This window comes from Paramisgurnus dabryanus, chromosome 13, assembly GCF_030506205.2.
Source record: "Paramisgurnus dabryanus chromosome 13, PD_genome_1.1, whole genome shotgun sequence".
Taxonomy (NCBI): domain Eukaryota; kingdom Metazoa; phylum Chordata; class Actinopteri; order Cypriniformes; family Cobitidae; genus Paramisgurnus; species Paramisgurnus dabryanus.
This window is the reverse complement of record NC_133349.1, coordinates 4877122-4890950: the sequence shown is the minus strand read 5'-3', so window position 1 is coordinate 4890950 and position 13829 is coordinate 4877122. Positions and strand designations below refer to the sequence as shown.

At 35.3% G+C, this 13829-nt stretch overlaps 1 protein-coding gene across 1 annotated transcript; it reads right to left on the bottom strand.

Annotated features, from left to right (window-relative positions):
* Positions 1–5526: 5526 nt before the first annotated feature.
* Positions 5527–13829, bottom strand: LOC135789183 (serine/threonine-protein kinase pkn3-like). The gene is made up of 5 exons (XM_065298875.2): positions 13721–13829; positions 10560–10727; positions 10329–10467; positions 9769–9876; positions 5527–7920 (listed from the first exon to the last, which is right to left on the bottom strand). The coding sequence occupies exons 2-5, from the start codon at positions 10703–10705 to the stop codon at positions 7003–7005; spliced, it is 1311 nt and encodes a 436-aa protein (XP_065154947.1). The 5' UTR covers positions 10706–10727; positions 13721–13829; the 3' UTR covers positions 5527–7002.

Here is a 13829-nt window from a genome sequence, read left to right as displayed (position 1 = left end):
TTGCTTTATTTAATATGCATATTGTAGACTTGTTAGGGAAATTTTATCCATAAAACAGTAAATGTATGTTTTGATATGTTATATAAAAACATTTAAACATCTTCTTGAAAACATTTGTGTAAATGTTTCAATGTTTCATTAACGCAATTGTGTTTATTGATGTGGAGCTATTTTCAAAATAATTTACACAAAAATGTAGTTGAGGTGTGGTCTCCCCTAAATATTTATAACAACAACAATAATAATTATTCTAACAAAATGTATTCAAAATACCATTTTCTTATTCTCAAATGTACATATTTCTTATTTAAATATAATAATAATAAAAATAATTATTAATGATCAGTGCAGTCTCATATTTTCCTGCTTGTGAGCACTTTGACTCTAATGGCCCTTTCTCTTCCTCACTCGCACATGCTCACATAAACACTTGGGGGTTTACGTCGAGTATAAATGCTTCTGTGATCTGGGAATTCGAGTCAGGTGAGTATGACCTCATCTCTTTTTCCTCTGCTATGAGGTAATGTATCTCTCTGTGAGCCAATCATCAGAGGTGCTTCACCGATGACACACCCCAGTGATGATTCAGATTCTCAGTGTGCCACATGATGCCCACACCCTCAGGTGGTTTCATTGTATTGATGGACCATCGCCAAGGAAACAACCTCAAGTTCATAATGGTCCATTCTTTAAAAATGAAAAAAATATTATGTTTCGGTGATAGCAAACTTAATTCAGATTTTTAATCATTGCATGTTTTTTCAATGCATGCATTAACTTTATTTAACCATGACAGTATGGTTTGATTGCATCAGGGACACAAAATATTTATTTTCACCAGATGCAGGCAAAACAGATGGCATCTTTAGATTAAAGCATGTTGGTTACTGGTTCTTCAGACATTCTTGGTATTCCTTGGCTTTTCTGTTTACAAAACTACTTTTAGGCATGTTGAGATGAATCTTTAGGTCAGAATGATCTCAGTAGTGCATGAAAATTAGAAATTCAATTTTTGTGTGTACACACTTTTGATTTGTTGCATATAATAAATAATAATTTTATTCATATATTCAAAGTTGATTCAATAATTACACGTGCTGGAAAACACTGTTTTATGGAGTGCACTTATTTGGACTGTCACTGAACCATAACCAACAACAGGGTAGATCGACTGGCTTTTGTTGGTTGTAACCAGAATTGGTTTGTTGTTGTGGTTGTAAAAGTGTTAAAACACACCCTCTGCTGGCTGATAAACTAACTGCATGTATTTGACCTCGTGGTTGCCTTTGAGGAGTGTTTTCACATCTATATTTAGTCATATACTACGTAGGGCATTGAACTTTTGTCCCTAATAAATCTCACCAGTCTAGTTAAATGTAAACATTGAAATCCACTAAAAAAAATTATATCATAGATATATAAACCTCAAACAAACAAATAAATCTCATTAAAATATCTTCAAACATTGTTCCATCATTTGAGAATACTTGGATATTCATAAATGTTTCTGTTATTTATATTTGTTTCCCCAAAAGTCTATAAAGTAAGCGAATTAGTCCAAAGAAGATTTTTGCTCACTGTATAAATCTGGACATTTTTACAATAAACAAGGGTTTGAAAGATCCCAGCATGCATTGCAACAAGTTCATTGACATGGTTGATATTATTAAAATGCTGTTGTTAAAATTAAAATGTAGCATCAGGAGGTGGATAGCACAAATTTCCTCCTTCATGTGCCAAAAGAAAGGCTGTATATTGGAATGTGGGCAGTCCTAGGTCACGGTTATATTCCACCTGTGGACAAAAATTGATTGACACACTGTTATCTTTAAAATATGCTATAATACTACAATCTAAAATTTTTTTACATTTATATAGGATTTTTAAAAATATGTGTACTGTACTGTGTGTGTCTGTGTATATAAAGTAGACTTTAAAAATATGCAGCATTTTTGTCAAATAATTTTTTTTATGTTAATTTAACTTAACAACTTCAACTTAACTTCATGTTAACTTATAAAAACTTTAAATAGTAGGTTGAATTGACTTGCAAAACCAAGTTGTTTTAACTTCATGCTGCATATTTTTTTACAGTGTATGTCTTTACTTCTAGGAATCATTTTACATTCCTTCATACCCATACATTTATTGTAATACATGTTGTATTGTGCTTAGTTTTTATACATGGGGTTATTAAAGATTTTCAAGTCGACACAAAACTGGTTATTAACTGGAAAGGTTCTGTGCAGCACCTGTCTAAAAGTAACATGTAGAATATCTTATTTGTTGAATATGAGCATGATTTGTCTTAAATACTTTCTTTCATTACAATGATAAAATAATGAGGTATACATTTTGGTAAACAATTGTAATCTAGCTATTTATACACTGTAAAACCTAAAAGTTAATTCAACTCAAACCATTTAAGTAAACCGGTTGCATCCGTTTGTACTGTGAACTTAAACAAATTGAGTCATATGCAGTTATGCACTTATATTTAAGTTCACACTACTTAAATATAAGTGCATAATTGCACATGACTCAAGTTCACAGTACTTAAATGTATGTGTTTTAAAACTTAAATGGTCTAATGCAACCGGTTTACTTAAATGGTTTGAGTTAAGTTAACTGTTAGGTTTTACAGTATTAGTTTTATATGTCTTGCTGTTGTATTTGAAAGTCAGGAAGCTTCATGTACCAAAAACCCTTGTGTGTGTGTACACATTTTTAAGCTAATAAAAATCTATTAATATGAAAAATGAATTTTAGTTCTTTTTATTATACCTACACTCATTATACCTATTATAAAATGTCAGAACACATGTTGGGTTAAAATTGACGCAACCCATGGTTGCATAACAACAACCCAGCATTGTGTAATTTTTAACCCAGTATGTGTTCTGTCCAATATTTAACCATTATGGGTTAAAAATAACCCAAACATTTTTAGAGTGTAGTAAATTTAATATTTAAGGTCTCTGATACCTGAGTTTCTACAACAGAATCTGTTGAATGAGCAGAAATATATTCTCAGTTTCACCAGCAGAGGTCTCTATTTTCCAACGTTTCTATTTTCCAATGCTGCAAAGTTTGCTTTGTTTCCTGAGGAGGTGGCTTTTATCCCCATTATATACTTTTAAATGTTGATGCATGTATTACATTGCTGACTGATTGCCTTTATAAAGGTCTCTGTCACCGCAGTACTCTGGAGACAAACTGACAATAACTTTATGTGATAATAACCTGAATTTCAACTTAAATACCCTGAAAAGTTAATTCTGTCTTTGTTAAGTTTCTCTAATATCTGCTGTGCTGTTCTTATAAAATGTACTCAGCAAAATGTTTTTCTCTTTAAGTTAAAATAACTTGATTTAATGTTGATTTCTTTCTTGAAATAGGCTAGACGCTTCTTCATTCGTGTAATTTATTGAATAAATGGCTTGTTCTTCTAAACCACTTCATGAACAAGTTTTTTAACCCATTGTTAAAACATTTTTAGATCAGTGTGTTTGTTGATTTCCATAGACATTTAGACTGCATGATTGACCTCCTGCTCTGAGACAATTATGTTAACAGCATGTAAAAAAATTCTTTAGAACTTCTTTCTATTGGATACGACATACATTGACTAGTCATGTGGTATTGTGTTCTGATTGTTAGAGCATTACATTGAACTCAGTAAAGTGTAAAAAAATGTTGTCTGTCTTGTCTGTTTGACATGACAATAATTCCTCTTTCATGTGAGATTTGTTAAAGACAAGTTCCTTTAATACATGCACTTAAAAAGTATTTTTGGATGTTGTTATTTTCTCTTTTCTCAGTATAGCAAATATAATGCATTAGATAAAATCACTGTTTTAAGCCTGGAGTATGAGTATGATTTTTTAAGTACAAATTGTTGAATACTTTAAAGAAACTTATATTTATTACATTCATGTGATGTTTCTGAATTTAGAGAGGGAATCATTTCTCCCCCCACATGTCAATAATGATATGTGAAGTCAAGAAAGAAACTAAAAGTAAAATTGAAAAAGATTCAGTAGAAGATTGACTCGCTCATATACTCCCCAAAAAAAGTACAAAAGTTGTCACTGGGATGGTACCTTTAAAAAAAAGCAGGGTTCCCACACCTTAGTTAACTTCAAATTCAAGGACCTTTCAAGGACTTTCCAGGTCCAATACCCTCAAATTCAAGCACTAAATGTGGACACATTTCAAGTGAGAGCAAGGTTACATCATGTAACCTTTTAAGATACATTATTACAATTCCCTTTCGAGGGAACTCGCGCTGCATCACTGCGGTGACACTTTCTGGACGCCTCCAAGAGTAAGTGCGTATGTATATCAAATTCAACCAATGGTGAGGCTTAATGACAAAGACAGGGTGACGCAAGAGCCAGGAAGTATATCGCTATCTGAAATATTGCCAAAGACGGCGTTACAGGGAACCAGGAAGTATGGCAAAGGAGACGCAGCGTCTCGTTCCCTTCTCAGGGAACAACAGTTACATACATACCCTGAGACGTTTTCATGTGTCAAACACAACTATGCAAAAAAGCATTTTGGTATGAATCAACATTCAGATACAGAAGATATAAGCATTTAAAGCGAAACAGTTTAGCATGTGTGATTAAAAAGTCTAGAATTTTTATGATATTATCCTACACTATCTATCTATCTATCTATCTATCTATCTATCTATCTATCTATCTATCTATCTATCTATCTATCTATCTATCTATCTATCTATCTATCTATCTATTTTTTGCATAGTTGTGTTTGACAAATAAAAACGTCTCGGGTTACGTATGTAACTGTTGTTCCCTACGAAGGGAACGAGACGCTGCGTTTCCCTTGCCATACTTCCTGCGTCCCTGTAATGCTGTCTTTAGCAATATTTCAGATAGCGATATACTTCCTGGCTCCCGCGTCACCCTGTCTTTGTCGTTAAGCCTCACCATTGGTTGAATTTGATATACACATTTAGACACACTTACCCCTGGAGGCGTCCCCAAAGTGTCACCTCAGTGACGCAGCGTGAGTTCCCTCGAAAGGGAACTGTAACAATGTATCTTAAAAGGTAACATGATGTAACTTTGCTCTCACTTGAAATGTATCCCCACATTTAGTCCTTGAATTTAAGGGTATTGGACCTGGAAAGTCCTTGAAAGGTCCTTGAATTTGAAGGTAACTAAGGTGTGGGAACCCTGTATCTAAGACTTGCACAGTTCTGTATATCCTCAATATTTACATTATTTCTGTATATTTAATGCTTTATAAAGTTATGTGCTATTTCCTCCAAGTCAATCAAAATTGGTTAAGTGGATGTTTAACAGTGCTAATAAAGACCAAACACTTTTCAGTTGTTAATTTAATAAACTCTAATAAATAATTTAATAAAATGTATTTTTAAACTTTATATTTCCAGTCTTCAAAGCTGTTAATATTGTGAAATGTTAAGGTTCAATGAGCATTATTAAAAAATTACGGTAAATTAACTTAAAAAAGTGAACAAGAGCCCAGAACTGATGAAAACTCTTTTAATACTGTTTTAAAAGAAGTGAGCATCTGGGAAAAGTAAACAACTTTCAAAAACAGCAATGTGTTTATTAAGGAGCTTATTCAGGAGCTGACCATGTCAAAATAACATAGAAAATCTTTTTCCTATTTCCAATCAAAAGAAAAGAAAATACACAAGACTTAACTGCCTAAACAAAAACAAAGTTACTGTTTAAACAAAAGTAATGTCAGACTCCTTACTTTCCCAATGCTCAATTTTTTACATTAGGGTCAGGTTAAGAGGGCAATCCAAGATCAGTATCATAAAACATACAAAAGTCGAAAACACCAAATACAGTTCCTTTAACAATAACTTAATAAAACAGTTTCACAACACAAGATCGCTCTCAGAGGAAGTGAACCGATCAGCTTGCAGATGCCAATCATACAATGTTCCTATAGACAATACAGGCCGGTTGCCTGGACAGGGATTAGACTAAGACCCGAGCTTTGGTTTGTCTTTTTTTCAGATTTCTACCAGCTATTTTGGGGTTAGGAAGAACCAATAAATATAATAATAACCAAATACAGTATTTTTCTTTGAACATGATGCAGTGTTATGTCCACGTAGGTTTCAGTTGCAAAGATTTATGGTGCAAACAACAAAAAAATGTGATGTCCATGTATGTGGTCATCCAGGTCTTAGGGGGTTAAACTATGGACTAGTCCTGGCTTAAGCTAATCCCTGTCCGGGAAACCACCCCAATGATCTTGTATTTGTACAAGTTGGCTAATTCAAATAAGTTCCTATGAAGTGAAAAAAAAAACATATGATTGTAAAAAAACATGACTGACATCCCATCCCTATAGACCAAAACCAAATTGTCCAAAATGTGTTTTTGATCTTACAACAAAAAAATCTAAAGGCAAAAACATAGTATTACCAATATCGGAGTACAACCGAAAGCATATAGTTAAATACATTTCACATACTCAGAAGTAAAGAGAAATTATTCAGGGCATTATCTTCTGCATTACTGTATTTCCTGATGAACAACATTTTTTCCTCAGTGCCAACAGACTCTCATATAGTTTTTGTTTTGTGACTCACTGTTTATCTAGAGAAACTCCCTCCAGATTGTGCTAAAGGTCTCTGAGAATAAAAGCGTCATCTGAATGTGGAGGATAGTTTTTTCCCCAAATTAATGATTCATTCATCAAATAAATAAAAAATAATAAAGTGATTACATTGCACATATGATTCAGTATTTACCGTGTAACAACAAAAAGTAATTTTGAGGAAGGCTTCCTTCTTGTTTCTCTATACAGAGAAAATATCTGATAACTGACTATCTGTCAACTTTCTTACCTGAATAAACTTTTGTTATTCAAGTCATGTCAACCTGCAACAAGATGATGAGGTTATTGTGTTTGGTTAACCCTGTAATACCACTGCCAATAGACATCAACAATGTAACTGTGCATTTTTCTGACAAAAATACATTAAGGATGTTTAGGCATTTTCACATATTTAGTGATTCTCCCTCCCTCGGTGTTGATCTCTTTATATTCCATCTGTTCGTTCCTCTCATTATAGCGTCTCTGAATCACTTTTCCAGTCTCTGGTAGAGGGCAAGGAAATGACATTAGGGACATCTTATCATTCAAGTTTGGTCCTTTCATTTGGACAAATGGTGCCTTTCCCATTTCCCTATTTTGAGGCGCAGTATGTCGATAAATTGGTAGATAAGGTGTTTTGAAATCCATCTTAGGTGACGCAGATACTTGCTGACCCCGCCTTGGATTTCCCATCATTTCATTTCTCTGTGGTACAGTGACGTCTCTTGGCTTAATGTCTATTTTTGGAGGCGATACAGGTTTCCTAATGTCCGGGATGACTGCTGCTGGAGGATTTCCCCTGATATCATTTCTCTGTGGTACAATGAAGTTCCTTGGCTTAATGTCTGTTTGTGAACCCGAAGCAGCTGGGATGACTGCCGCTGGAGCATTTCCCCTTGTTTCTTTTCTCTGTGTTACAGCGTCTCCTGGCTTGCTGTCCTTTTTTGACACTATTCCAACTCTCCTAATTTCTGAGATGACTCCAGCCATAGTAGCTCTTAAAGCTGGATTGGTCTCCACCATCCTGGACACCACTTTGCAGTATGCATGATCTTTAAGAGTTTCTTGAATTTTGGTTTCAGACACATATTGAGTCGGTAACCTGACCCTGAGACAGAGTTCAGCGATGATTTTACCCATGGCCCAAACATCTGAACGCTTGTCACGAACTTCACCCATCTGCAGGACCTCTGGAGGTGAATACGCTTCGTTGCCCATATTTTGTGCGGAGCTGAGCCCATTCTTTAAGAACTTTGCCAGTCCCATGTCAATGATCACGGCACGATGGGTTTCATGCTCGACCTGAATTGAAGCAGAGAGATGTTTCTTTATTCATGTCAACCATTTACTGTAACATTTGATCCTTATAGTCTTTCCTTTATGATGGCATTACTGAAGGAACTGTGGACAAAGTCGCTTTCAAATTTTCTAGTGTCTTTCTGATCGTTGATATCCATAATAATTGAAATGCTTGCACACTTTTTGTAAGCCACAATTTGTTAATTTTTTTTAGAAATTCTAGCAGCAAGATCTGATACAATGTCGATCCCTAAGGTATGAAATGAATCAATATTTGAAGAGTTTGGTTCTAAAACGGGATACACGGCATTTAAAAAAAAAAATTTACGGCCAAAGGGTCAGTATTAAAAAGTAAATTCTTAATTTTACGCAAAATCCAATATCCGCGGTGTTATTCTGTCATCTTTCCAAACCTCGACAAATGCCAGTCCTCCTTCTCTGCAGAATATAATAAATCTGCTTAACCAATCACAGCACACCATTCCACGCATTGTAAACAATAATGACGGAACTTTGAATACACACGGACTCCTAGTTTTCTACTTTGTACTTCATGATCAACAAACAAACAAACAAAATAATACTTTTGATGGCAATGATAAACCTGTGGTGGTTTTCTGTGGCAGGGAAGAAACATAAGGGGCCCTATTTTAACGATCTGAAACGCAAGTGCGAAGCGCAACGCGCAAGTGAGTTTGTGGGCGAATCTTGGGCGCTGTTGCTATTTTCCCGGCATGAGAAATAACTCTTGCGGCGGGCGCAAATCAATAAGGGGTTGGTCTGAAGTAGGTTCATTATTCATAGGTGTGGTTTGGGCGTAACGTCAAATAAACCAATCAGAACGCTATCCAACATTCCCTTTAAACGCAAGGGCGCAAGTTCCATGGCGGGTTGCTATTATTATGACGGATTTACCAGGTGTACGCCAGGAGCGGTTTACAGCCGAGGAGACCAACGTTCAAGTTCGTGTATTAATATTTTTAAGTGTAACAATTTATGATTTGCAAAAATAACTGTTGCATCTGTGTAGATTAGATGCAAAGTGTGTGCGTGTTGTGCACGCTATACATTATGGTCAAGCATGCGCCCTTAAAATAGCATAATGAACAACGCGCAACGCGCCACTGACTTTAAACTTTTTTTTCTGGTCAGTGGCGCAATTGTTTTTTGAAACTGCAAAATAGCATCAGGGATGGTTTGCGCTGGAACACGCCTCTTTTTTGCGGTGAACCGCCCAGGGAGCGCAAGTTCATTCCCTAGTTTGCCGACGTGCGTCTGTGGAGGGAAAAACCCGCTGTGCGCCGGTGCAAAATATGAATGATACATGCGTCACTGACAAAGTCAATTACGCTGGGTGCAAGATAGGGCCCAAGCTATCAAAATCGAATTATTTATGGGAGAGGCACTCGGGCGAAGGAAAAATGCCGGCTGTTGTTTGTTCTAACACGACAGCATCAAGTTTCTGTCATGCTAAAACATTGACCCCAGGGGATCTTATGAAAAACATTACATTATTTTACGAGAAGTCAACGAAAATCGAGCAGGACCAAAACATTTTACAGCTGATCGCTGTCAATAAAGTTCAGTGACGACGTCCCAAGGATGACAGCAGCAATGACGGTGTTTTTAATATGACAAAGTAAGTGTTTTGATTAATCCCATTAATGTTTATATGTTTCAAATGGCAATGATGAATGCACATTTATATATTGATTAACAGAAAATAGTGGTTTTCATCTTGTCACTTTTTTGGTATATAAAACACATTTTTACCCAAAATTGATTTATTTTTTGGAACCAAACTCTTCATTTAGTTCATAGCTTGATAAGCAGAATTCATGTTTGACTCACCATGATGTTATCAGGTTTGAGGTCTTGATGGACGATGTCTTTACTGTGAAGATGAAGCAAACCTTCACACATCCCAGTGATGATCGTGGCTCTCACCGCTGGATTCAACTGAAGATACACAAACAATTATTATTTACATTAACGCATTTGGTTGGCGCGTTTATCCAAAGTGGCATTACAAGGTATAAAGTTTTATTCACTGTGTTCAAACCCATGACCGTTTGTGCTGCTAACCAAATGCTCTGAGCTAAACAGGAGCTTTTCATTTCCACAATTACATGAACCAAACACTAGTCAAAAATGCTTATTTTATTTCCACTGAACTTTTGCATTTATGCTTGCATAAAATAATCAATATTGTGTTTTGCTTTGTTTTTGAGTTTTTTTCCAAAGGAACATTTCATCAATTCAACATTTTTTTTTTTTTTTGTGGAAATTACCTTTCTGTAAAATGTTCAAGTCTAATATGCACCACTGCATGTTTCTGTAGAAGACTTGAAATACAGCTTATGATTTTTTGGGGGTAAAGTTTTGGTGAGACACAAGTAGGCTACAGGTACCTGTACTTTGGAGCTTGCTGATTTAAAGATGGTTGTCTCGAGGTCTTCTCCAAAGATGAATTCCATAGGAATGTGCCACTTATAGTCTTTAAGCTCAGGTTTACCAAGAAGTTTTACTACATTGGGATGCCGGGCCTTACTGGGGATTGAATATTAAGTGTTCTGGTTATGCATTAAGTTTATTAAAGTAAAAGTAACAACAGTAAATACGTTTTATAAATATATACATACTCATATACTTTGCATTCTCTTTCCAGGTCAGATCTGCTGAGGAGACTTACAGGGACTCTTTTCATAGCAGCACATGAATCCTTATACTTCTCCATATATATTTTCCCAAAGCAGCCCTTAGCTAGGGTTTGTGTAGAGTATGCCATAGTGATAATGTTTTGATGTCAGCTGTCAACAGAAAATGTGAAAGTTTTAGTGAAAATATTTGTTGTTTCTGTTTTATGGTGAATCCGAGAAATAACTGGTTAATTCCCACAATAAAAAATTCTCAAGTCGTTTTGTTTGATTTTCTTTGCATGGAATATTAACATGATGTGTAAACTGCTCTCTATCTGTAAAATGAAAGTGGATATGGACCAGGACAGTCATAAAAAATAATTAATACAGACATTTTACAGGTTTACAAAATATATATTTTTTTTGTGTCAATTGAAAAACTTTGGGAAGTGTCAATTTAAAGGTTTTGGGGTGGTGTCCCGGACAGGGTTTATCCTAGTCCCAGACTAAAATGCATGTTTGAGCTGCTTTAATTTAAAAACACCTTGTCCTGACTAATTTTAATATATATCGGTGCCATTGTTTTGTCTCAAGATGCACACCTGTAGTGTTTTTTGTAAGGTGTGTTTGTAAAAACTAATATAAATAAGGCCTATTCCTGGATTAACCTAAATCCTGTCCGGGAAACCGCACCTTTATGTCTATAAAGGCTTATGTCTTATAAATGCATTTTTAAAAATGTCTTGCACATTTCAACATATCAGTGGCAATGTTTTGTCTCAAGATGCACAACGTATTGTTTTCTGTAAGATACGTTTGTAAAAATGACTTAAAAGTCCTAACTCAGGCCTATATTGAAAACCCTGCCTGGAAACTGACCCATTGGGTGCATCCCAATTTATGGGGAGGATCCTTCTAAGGATGCAGACTTTGAAAACAAGTTCATGAAGCAAACTGAAATGAGACGGTCTAATTTACAAAACAACTGAGACCTTTCAGACTTTTCAAAATAAATATGGAGCCAGATATTTTTTTTATTTTATTTAAGAAAATATGACACATTGATGCAGATTAAACAACCCAACACTGTAAAAAAATTCCGTAGAATTTTCAATGTTATTGCAGCTGGGTTGCCGGTAATTTACCGTAGATTTACATTTATGTTATTTACTGGCAAGAGTTTGTTCAAAGTTAAATAAATTTCAAATATTAACAAGTCTTTATCTTTACAGAATAAAACTATACAATAACAGCCTCATGCAAAGTATTCTGGGAACCAGAAATCGTCAGCAACCTTTTTCTGTTTTTTGGTCCAGATTTTGTTTCCCAGAATGTTTTGCTTGATGCTGTTTTTTAGTTTTACTCTGTAAAGATAAAGACTTGTAAATGTTTAATTTTCATTTAACTTTGAACAAAATGTTGCCAGTAAAAACATAAATGTAAATCTACGGTAAATTACCGGCAACTCAGCTGCAATTTCTACGGAATTTTTTCACAGTGAACAGTATAAGAAAATACCAACCTTAGAAATATACAAAAGTAAAGCGCAACATTCACAATATTGCAGCAATAATATTAATTCAAATCAATAAAACATAATTTATAGTAAAATAGTGACCTTTAATTTGCTAAATGTACACTTTTATTTTACTACAGTTCTGAATGTTTATTTCAAAATACTCAGATGTCACAGACATGCATTGAATCTTGGGATTGGCAGTGAAGGATCCATCTATGGATCCTTAGGTTCAGAGAAAATGAAAGCCACATTTGGAGGCTGCGTGTGAATCACGGCCCGGTAATGTCATTGCCTTCAAATATGGCCTTGGAAGGCCACTGCCCTGAATTGGGATGCACCCGTTAGTTGCCTGTGTTTATGGTCTGTTCCATGGGTCTCCAATGTTTTTCCTGGAGGGCGCATGTCCTGCAAATTTTAGTTCAAACCCTCAACACCTGCCTCTAATTTTTAGGTAGCCCAGAACAACTTGATTAGCAGGTTGAGGTGTGTTGTGCAGTTGGAACTGAAATCTGATGACAGGTGCCTTCCAGGAACAGGGTTGGAATAAGGCTTACAATAAAAATGAATACACCAAAACCAATATGTCCTCTGAATTAAACTGGATCAACATAAACCAGGTGTGCATGTCAAGATAGAATTATATTTTTTATATAAAATTATATATTGTTTATAGTGTTATATGGCAGAATAAAAAAGCTTGCGTTATTGCGTTCTCGTTATTAATTTAGCACGATAATTTTATCATTTTTACAACGCAATGTAAACTTTATATTAAACATAACAAGAGCATACATCTTGTAAACGGATTTGAAAATAAATGACCATGTGCTGAGTGCTGAATGTCGCGTCCTCGCGTCACATAGACGACATCTCCGACCTTGACCTTAACGCCGCGGAAAGTTTGATTTAATCTTAAATATCAAATGGTTCGTTCTCTCTATCATTATAAACGTCACAGCAAACAGCACGCGCAGGGTTTAAGGTACAGCTTACATAAACGTGTGTGTTCTTGTCAATGACGGCTACAAACACGCTCAACCGCGGGCTATGTGTGCTTTTCAAAGACGGGCAAGAAATCCGCGGAATTCCGCAGAGTTTTCCGCAAATTCGCGGGCGTGGATTCCGTTTGGGCTTGCCCATGACCTAGGCTATTCATTGTCTTAACTATAGTTATTAGATAATCAAATATGTCGTGTGGCACTTAAAACAATACACTATAAACATACACAGATTAAAGAAGTGTTTCATTTGGCTTTTAGGAAAAATATCAGTCAAACTTTTTGATGTCGGAGTGATTAAATTTAAAGTTTAATCTAAAAAAAAAAACATTCATAGATCCTATGTTGTCTTAATTGTAATAATAAACAGTATTGTAACACATTATAAAGTAGCCTACTCAGATTTTCATGGGGTGGTTTCTCGGATAGTGTATAAATTGAGCCAGAATTAGGCATTAGTTATATTAAGATATTCAAGTAGTTTTTACAAATACACCTAACAAAAAACATTACTGGTGTACGTCTTGAGACAAAACAATGGTACTGATACCTAAGATATGTCAATGCTAGGTGTTTTCAGTTAAGACACCTTGAACATACCGTCTATACGTTTCATTAAAATATAGTTTTATATTTAAGCTACTTACCGCTGTCTTTGTCTGATCTTCAAGCTCTTCAAATGCTGTGAAACCAAATCTGAACTCCTGAGGTCTGTTCAAAGGTACAGTGACGTCAGCACAACATGTGCTGAAAGGA